General features: G+C 38.2%; 1 protein-coding gene across 1 annotated transcript; it reads left to right on the top strand.

The window, feature by feature from the left end:
- Positions 1–384: 384 nt before the first annotated feature.
- LOC143603041 (uncharacterized) lies at positions 385–1398 on the top strand. Its single transcript, XM_077079969.1, has one exon. The coding sequence runs from the start codon at positions 385–387 to the stop codon at positions 1396–1398; it is 1014 nt and encodes a 337-aa protein (XP_076936084.1).
- Positions 1399–9917: the final 8519 nt, after the last annotated feature.

Raw genomic sequence — 9917 nt, 5'->3', positions numbered from 1 at the left:
GAAAAATATATTTCTGTTGTAGTAGTTCAGAATGCCTTTAATGATAGGATGTGATAATTCATGTTATTATGAAGAGATAAAAAGAAAATATAAGAAAAGAACTCGTCTTCTAAAATAGATATTTTAAAACTTGGATGATGAAGTGAGGGTTTCGTCTGGTGGGGAGAGGGGTGCAGAGCTCGGTGCTCCTCCAGGCTCAACATCGATTGTAGATCCAATGAGGGTAACCGAGGAGGATGAAAGAGTGGTTGTCATCGATGATAATTTAGAGACGGAGGTGAGAGAGACTACTCCGGTGGGGTTTGATGTTGGGGTTGAGTTATCGGAACACGGGGACCTGGTCAGAACGGCTATTGTTGGTGAGGGTGGTCTTAACGGTTCAACATGAATCTATTATCAATCAATATTAGGGGGGTTGGCGAGTCTAAAAAGGCTGATTGGATTCGTGGATTGAAGACCTGTAATGGCGCACATTTTGTAGCTATTCAGGAAACTAAGGCAATCGGTTTAATGTTGTATGTTGTCAATAGATTCTGGGGAAGATCGATTTATGAATTCGACTCAGTTGACGCGTTTGGTAGGTCGGGTGGTATCCTTAGCATCTGGGATCCGTCTTACTTCCATAAAATTGGTTCGTTAAAGCATCGTCGGTTTTTGGTTACTAGCGGTGTCATTAGGCCGCTAAATTGTGTTGTGAGCATAATTAATATTTATGCTCCGAATGACCCTGCTGAGAGGAAGATTCTGTGGTATGAGCTTTTGGAGATTAGAAGAACGGTTCCGGGTTTATGTGTGTTTGTTGGGGACTTTAATGAGGTTCGAGGTCCAGATGATAGAAGGAATTCGGACTTCGTGGCTGCTAACGCTAATGCTTTTAATGAGTTTATAGAAAGGGCTGAACTTGAGGAGTACCAAATGGGTGGTGGTATGTTCACGTATATCTCGGACAAAGGGGATAAATATAGCAAATTGGATCGAATCTTGGTCTGTAAGGAGTTCATGAATAGGTGGCCACTTGCATCTTTATTGTTGCTTGCAAAGGATTGCTCTGATCACCGACCTCTTCTTCTGAGATCTGTTGCATCAGATTTTGGACATACGCCTTTCAGGTTTTTTAACTCGTGGCTCGACTTGTCGGGTTTCGAAGACTTCGTGGGGAAAAAATGCAACCAATTCAAATTCGAGGGCCCGGCTGACTTGGCGTTATCAACGAAGTTCAGGTGGCTAAAAAATCAAATTAAGTGGTGGTTAGCTAAACACAATAAGTTGAAGGACGGGACGTTAATGAAAAAAAAAAGAGATAGTCCAGAAACTGGAATTGGAGGGGGAGGCCAGACCGCTTACGGATACAGAGTTGGAGCTTCGCTCAGAATGTTTGGCTTTTGTAAAGGAGTTTGACTCCTTGAAATATCGGGATCTCAAACAAAAATCGAGGGTTCGGTGGGCTGTAGACGGAGACGAAAACTCGAAGTACTTTCATAGTATTCTCAATGCAAACCTTTGTAGTAATCGGATGCACGGGTGCTTTATTGATGCTGAGTGGGTTTCGAATCCAGTATTGCTCAAGGAGATTGCATTCCAGTATTTTGAAAAGAGGTTCCAGGAACCGGTCTTAAGTAGACCGGCGTTAATTCTGACGGATGTTAAGAAGCTAAACGAGGTGGAGGAAAGAACATTGATATCCCCGTTCTCGGTGGAGGAAATAAAGGAAGCGGTGTGGGATTGTGATAGTGATCGGGCGCCGGGTCCAGATGGGTATAACTTCAAGTTCCTAAAACGCTTCTGGAACTATTTAAAGGATGATTTCAAGAAGGTGTTCGTTGAGTTATTTGACGCGAATTCATTCAGTTTTGGATGTATGTCTTCGTTTATTGCTCTGATTCCCAAGGTGAAGGATCCAACTGGCCTAAACGAGTTTTGTCCTATAAGCCTTGTTGGGTGTATGAATAAGGTAGTTTCTAAAGTTCTGGTGAGGAGGTTGAAAGGGGTGATAGGGGGGTTAATTTCGGAGGAACAATCGGCATTTATAGCAAACCGTAGCATTCTTGACGGCCCGTTAATCCTAAATGAAGCTCTTGCGTGGCTAAATAAATCGAAGAAACGAGGGATGTTTTTTAAGGTGGACATTGAAAAGGCATATGACTCTTTAAACTGGGCATTTTTGGACTCAGTTATGGAGCAAATGAATTTCCCGGGGAGGTGGCGAAGATGGGTGTTTGCAATTTTATCGGCGAGTCGTGCTTCGGTGTTGGTAAATGGTTCTCCGACACGGGAATTTCAGTGTACTCGGGGCTTAAGGCAGGGTGATCCGTTATCCTCGTTTCTATTTGTTATTGCGATGGAAGCGCTCTTATGTATGATGAAGCGAGCGTTAGACAAGGGGTTATATCGTGGGTTGAAATGTGGATCGGAAGGCCCGGTTCTATCCCATTTATTATACGCGGATGATGTAATTTTTTTAGGAGAATGGACCACGTTAAACGCCTTAAATTTAAGCAGAATTTTGAGGTGTTTCTATCTTGTTTCGGGCCTCGGAATAAATTTGTCTAAATGTTGTGTTTTTGGTACAGAGGTAAATGGTTTTGAGAAATCACAATTGGCAATGGTTTTGGGATGTAGAGTGGGTGACTTTCCCTTTACTCATCTTGGTCTTATGGTTGGTCGAAACATGAACGGAGTGAACGCATAGGGTCCCGTGGTTGAGTTATTTCGTAAGCGGTTAACTCGTTGGAAAGCAAAGCAACTATCATTTGGAGGTCGCGTTACGGTAATTAAGTCGGTTCTAACTCTTTGCCAAACTATTATTTCTCGTTGTTTAAGGTCCCCGAAGGAGTCATGGATAAACTTGAGAGGTTAAGACGGTTATTTTTGTGGGGAGGGTCGGAGAAAAGGCGAAGATGAACTGGGTGGCGTGGGATAAAATTATGGCTCCTATCGAATACGGCGGTCTTGGTCTTGGTCGATTACGAGATGTTAATGTGTCGTTGCTAGCGAAATGGTGGTGGCGGTTTAAAAATGAAAAAGGCAGGTTGTGGTGGAAGGTGATTTGGACCGTTCACCATTCGTCGAGATCATGGTCCGCCATTCCATCAAAGCTTACGAGCCCGTGTCCTTGGAACCGCATAGCTAAGATTGACTTGGTTTTGTGGGAGTTGGAAATTGATTTGAGGAAAGGCTTCTGAAATGAAATTAACAATGGAAAAAAAAACATGGTTCTGGTTGGATTGGTGGCTTGGGCAGGCTCCCCTGTGTGTTCAATTCCCTAAATTATTTTCTATTGAAAAATCAAAGGATTGTTTTGTGGCGGATCGGTTATTTATGCTAGATGAGTGGATTTGTGGAAAATGGGAGTGGTCTCGTGACATTGCAGGGGTGGATGAAATTTTGGAATTAAGTGGTCTTCTTAAATTATGTCAATTTATAAGAATGAGACCAGGGGACGATCGGGTGGTTTGGTTGGGTGATAAAGTGGGTGGCTTTTCGGTCCGTGATATTAAACTAAAGATTGCCGCGAACGTCTACACCGAGCCGGAGTTCGTGTTCGATTGGAATCGTTTGGTTCCTAGGAAGGTTAGTTTTGTGGCGTGGCGGGCGGTTCTTGACCGACTTCCAACTTTTGTTGCATTGGCAAAAAGGAATATACCGGTGCAATCAAATCTATGCCCGGTATGTGGTGAACTTGAAGAGTCGGTAGAGCATATCTTTATTTCTTGCGGTTTAGCCCAATCTTTATGGTGTGTGATATCACAATGGTGCAAAATGCCCGACTTTTTCTTATTTAGTTTTCGGGATTTGTTGGAGGTTCATAAATATTTGAGGTTATCTAGTATCAAAGCAAACATTCTTCAAGCGGTTTGTTTGATTGCGACGTGGTGTTTGTGGAAGAAGAGGAATGATCTTGTTCATAGTGGGGTGCCAATTCAACTTCCGGGTTTAGTTCAAGAAATAAAAGTCTTGGGCTTTCTTTGGGTTAAAAATAGAGGAAAGATGACGAGTCTAACCTGGGAGGATTGGTGTCGTTTTAAAGTGTAATTTTTGTTTTGGGTGTTTATGTTGGTGGTTTGTCTTTAGTGCTTGTATCTGTTCTAGCTTCTTACTAGGTATTAATATACTTTCTTTGTTGGTCGTTCAAAAAAAAAATAGATATTTTAAAAAGCTTAAAACAAAATATTATAAATAAAAAAGGATATAAGACATTTAAACCTACCTTTAAAAGACAACCAGGTCCTTAGGAGTGTAGATGTTACGTCTATCCTGAAAAAGGTCATTATGCATATGATTGTCCAAAAAAGTTTAATAAGATTCTTAAAATATTTGAAATAAACGAAGATATATGAAAAATAATAGAATGATATTTATACCACTTAATAATTGTCATGAGATAGACTCTGATGAAATTATATTTCTTCTAGCTGAAACTTAATATAACTAATCAGATGATGAATATTGGATATAGCCTCTCGTAGTAAATAGATAACATAATCGATTGTTAAAATGAACAATTAGGAGATATAACAAGAAATTTTGATAGATAAGAAAAACTTAAGCAAATACAACATGAAAATTTCTCGTTATCAAACTATTCAGGATTTAAATTGAATACTTTACAAAGAATAGGAATAAGACCTAGAGATCATTATTATCTATATTATGGATTAAACATTTAAGAAAGAGATCTATACACTAATATAACATTTAATAAATTTATGATACCTTTATTATCTAAAAAAGATATTCAAGAAAATCTACAAAATGTAAAACTGGAAATAAGAAATACTTTAGGATAGATTCGCGTAGGAGCCATCCAAATAATAATAAAATTCACTTTCAAAGAAGGTATAGATACTCCTAAATAATTAGCGATCAAGGACAATAGGATTCAAACTAGAGAAAAGCATGTCTTGGAATACTAAGTGGAAATTTACAATATGGAAAGCTTGCATTTAATATTATCGAAGAATTTTCTATTTTTTTAAACATAGAGATTTTGATAAAACGTTAAGTTTATTACAATATTTTAAAAGTAAAGATTTCTTTAAACAACTAAATAGACCATAATCTATTGCATATGCTATATCTTATGCACTATCGAATACTCATACTTCCGATTGCTTTAGTATAAAATATATAATATATTTTCCTTTTTTATTTAATGATGTATGCTAGATACAAGTACCTACTTTAACTAAAATAGAAGAAATAGATTCAAGACCATTAAGTCTTGATTTACAAGATAACCCAAGCTTGATGTATTGCTTGATAGTGGGGGTAAATCTTGTAGTGGGGATTATGAATTATGATTTCTCAAACAATAAAAATCTTATATTTTGATCTTCAGGCATAATGGTTTAAGTCAAATTGGGGTGACATGGTAAAAGTCAAATTAAGCCCAAACTGAGATTAGAGGCAGATAGTTTCTGATATTCTGTGCCTTGATCGAAACTTAATCATATCACAAAAATACAAATACCAGTCATAATAATGCCAAAGAATAAACCTATTATGGAGGATTTCTTGATCAATATGATTCTCTACTCAACTCAAAAAAATATGTATTGCTTTTGCAGATTTAGTTTCATGTAAGTTTTTGTTTTAGTCTTAATTTTGTTTAAAGATGAAAATATTCAAACTCTAAAAATATTTGTTTTTGCTTTATTTTCGATTTTCGAGCTAAAGGATAATTTTTGAAAAAAAAATGCTAAAATATTTTCCCACGTTTTTAAATTATGTGTTTTTAAGTTGTGTGTTTTCATGATAAACACGTGAATGTATTGGTTTTTACCTTTTGGGGTAAAAATTTTAAGGTAAACGGTTATCAAAACTTATGTTTTGAGTTTAATTTATTGTTAGAATGTTTAAATGATAATCCATTTTTACCTTTTTAGTTAATACCCCCATTCATTACACTGTTGTAACGAATGAAATCTATTCGTTATTGATTACGAATGAAGGTCATTCGCTGTGAAATTTGATAACGAATGTCACCATTTGTTATAGTTCATTTCTTTTCGCTGGTCTAATAACGAAGGGCTACATTCTCTATGATTGAGATAATGAATGAATAACGAATAGAATGCTATTCGTTATGCAAGTTAGTTAAAAGTTGACTCGTTAGTTTCCTTAATAAATAATTACACGGATGGATCCTATTCGTGTATATGGACTTACGAGGAAATATGATTATATTTAAAACCACATGTAGACGAATGAACCCATTCGTCTTCCTTGTTTTTCACAAATACTAAAAGAACCCCTGGCCAAATTTTCTAAAAATATCAACCTTCACTAGATCGATTTTCATCGATCAATTCGTGTTCCTAAGGTAAAGACGAACACAACAACATCATTTTCGTCAAATTTGAGTATCATTTAAGGGGTTAATTAGGAGTTTAATTGAGTATCAATTCATGTTCTCAGTTTGATTTCAATTTTGAATTGCATGTTGACTGGATTAATGAATTCAATTTGGACCTTGACTTCTTGAAAGTCAAAATTTGATTTTTAATTGGGCATATTCGTTATCAATAACGAATGGGTTTCCATTCGTGTCTACAGTGGACGAATGAAATCATTCGTGAGTTCTGATAACTAATAGGTGCATCTGTTCCATATTGTAACGAATGATTCTTCATTAGTCTATTTTATGTAACTAATGGACCTATTCGTTAATAACTCATTCGTTAATAAATCAGAAATCTAATTAAGATCATTCGTCATAAAAATTGGACAACGAATCGACTCATTCATTATAACGAATGGACTCATTCGTCATAACGAATGAATAGCGAATAAGCCATATCAATTTTGAACATAATACAAATTTCACTAAGTGTTGGTGAAACTTATATATATTTATGATGTTCGGTTTAACTAATATTTGGGTTTGTATTACATATATGGTAGACGAACATATTGTTAATGCACCAGCACAAGAAAACCCAGTTGTTCAAGATGCACCACAAGCTCAGGCACAACAAGCTCAAGAACCTCAAGTTGCACCTGCCGTAGCTGAACTGGTGTACGAAAAAAAGCACAACATTTGTGCATTCCTGCAAGATGATTTTGTGGGACGTGATATTTTTGGGGACGTAATTTCTTTCTTACTTCGCTCACGTATACATTATGCTATCCAGTACATTTTAGCATCATCCATTCGTTTTGGGATAGTGCAATTGATGCTGAGAAGCATATTGTACCTGACGTGCAAAACAAGAAGATCGTATTAGATGCTAATGTGATACTAAAGGTCCTTCAGTTTGCTAATACTATTGATCACCCTTGTTAGTTCGATAAGACGTTGATCAGAGGTTTATGTAAACGGTTATACTATAAGGGCGAGCTTGATCAATCACAGTATAACAAAGCAAACTTGTGTGAACAATACAAGTACTTGCTTCATGTTATTATCCATTACCTTGGTGGACGTAAAGGAGGATACGACGAGTGCAGGATTAAGTTGCAGTCTGCATTTGTCGCTCTTATTCTGAACAAGCCATTCAATTTCTCGGAATTGATCTTCTATCATTTGAAAGAGAATTGCTTGGTTCGTCATCGCAAGAACAAGTTCTTAATGTATCCTCGTTTCTTACAGCTGATTATTAATGACTTGGTTCCTGACTTGGTACGTGATTCGTCGTTGGTAGATGATGTGATGGTTCTGGATCACATGACGGAGGATACGATGAAACGAATGAATATGTATCGAAATCAATCTCCTGAGCATGCCAAGGTTTCAAAGGTTAATAGGCCATTTGGCAAGACCTGAATATGTAAGTCTATCTAATGATCGTTGGATTCACGATGATTCTAATTCGGAACGTGAAGATGGACTAGGTGGAACGATGATGGAGGTGATGGTGGTGATGGTGGAACTGGGGGAAATGGTGGTAAACGATGGTGGTAGTAAAGTGGTTGAGGCGGCTAGTTCTTAGGCTGCTCAACGGAAACGAAAAGGCAAGGCGCCAATGAAAGACAAACCTAAGAAGATAAGGACTCGAAGGGGTAGTGAGTGGGAGTTGGTCCTTTTGAGCCAAGATCGTCTGTTCCACAACAAGTACTGGTGGTTACTGAAGCTGTTAGTACCCCGGCTATTACATTGACGATGACGGCATCATCTTATCTGAAATTTCCTTCGATTACCTAATCGATGCTATCTCCCATGCCAACATCTCCTGCTACAACAATTGCTACAAGTCCAACACCAATACCTACAATGATGCACCTATGGACTTCTCATATATGGCATTCAACCACCCACATGGCCCGATGCAGCTACCTCCTCCTACATGGTTCAATATGTCAGTCCTCAACAAATGGCTATGTTGTTGAACTTGATAAATCTCTAGAAGAACCAAATTTCTGTCGATAGTCAGTTCCAAGAGTAGATGAGGGTGGATCAACGCAGAAGGGTGAGCCACATCTCTTATTGTCAAAAAGAGAATCGTGAGATACATGCCATTGTTATTGCTCAGGAGGGAGAAACTGAAAGAACAAGAAGATGTTATCCTTCAACTGACATGAAAAGACAAAGTGCTAAAGAAGTTGAAAGGAATCAACGATGATAAAGACCCTAATGCTGGTACAAGCGGTGGTGAGCAGCAACAACAGACGGGTATATCTGGTACGTCTGCAGGTGTTAGTACTGAGGGTAATGACAAGCAGTTGGAAGTGTATCAAGACACTACTAACATGAAACCAACTGAGTCGATCAAGGCTAACACGATTCATTTATGGACAACGAACGTGGTGTTGTCATGAGCACGGCTAGCACATATGAGATCGAGGAAGGAGAATTCGTTGATTATGCTTTATCCCGAGATCAAATCTCGTTATTACTCGATTTGAATGATAAGGAATTGGGTGCGGTGGAGAATGAGGAGGATTTTGAAGTTATCGATGATGATAACGTGAGGTTCGACATGAGTATCCCATCTCAGGATACGTTGTTTAATTATGATGACGTCGAAGTAGAGGATGTGACAGCTGAGGAGTATCCTGATCAATACACGCGTACCAATGTTGATCCGGTTATTCCATTTTTCACCACAGAACATGTACAAGTAGCTAAAGAACATCTTGAGAAGAAGAAGAACAACAACAAAGAGAAAGTACCGGGATCTGGTTTGGGTTCAAAGGATCCAACATTCGAGGGTATCTTTGAGGTACGCAATAAAGCTCGACCTTCAAAGCTTATTGAGGTCTTTAGAAATGCGGAGAAAGAAAACAAGAAGCAGGTCAAAGCTAGGGCAACGGCTCACCAAATGACCATATTCTAAATTGTGATGACTGTCAAAGGTGATATTCTTTCTTGGTTGTATGATTCTGACCATAAAGTATGCATCATTAAGTGTGAACATGGTGTACAATACTACCAATATATCACTGATGTTCTTACTTTACCAAGGTGGGATGTGCGAACGCTAGCAAACAGACCGTTCGTGAATCATGACAGAAATCATATGGCGGGATTGTTTCGTAAACACATGCTATTTGAGGTAAATCATAGTTTTAACTTCTTTCAGCCACATGTTCTGAAGAGAATGTACATAGACGAAATCGATCCAAGAACCGGTTGGAGAAATCTTGTTTTGAAGGTAAAGCTGCCGCGAATGATGAAGCGTGTGCCTGTAAAGACTTTCCCCCAAAGTCTTTACAAGACATTCAATCGGTGGTATTATGACAACCGCACCAGAGAAGGCATTATCGTACTCAGTACGGGAATAAAGACGGAGTTCATACGGGTGATCGATCCGATGTGGCTAGCTAATTTATCGGGATCGGACAACGATTCCCTATTAAAGAATGAAATCCGATTTGCTGATATTAAAAATTATAATCGAGCTATGCAATTTCAACGCGTGGTGCATGTTTTCCATGCTTTTGTAGCTCATAGTTGTGCGGACTGGAAGACAAAGAGA

Source organism: Bidens hawaiensis, unplaced genomic scaffold, assembly GCF_021521415.1.
Source record: "Bidens hawaiensis isolate Kalapana, Puna unplaced genomic scaffold, B.hawaiensis_p1.1 tig00060375_1, whole genome shotgun sequence".
NCBI lineage: Eukaryota > Viridiplantae > Streptophyta > Magnoliopsida > Asterales > Asteraceae > Bidens > Bidens hawaiensis.
This window is presented reverse-complemented; position numbering and strand designations above follow the sequence as displayed.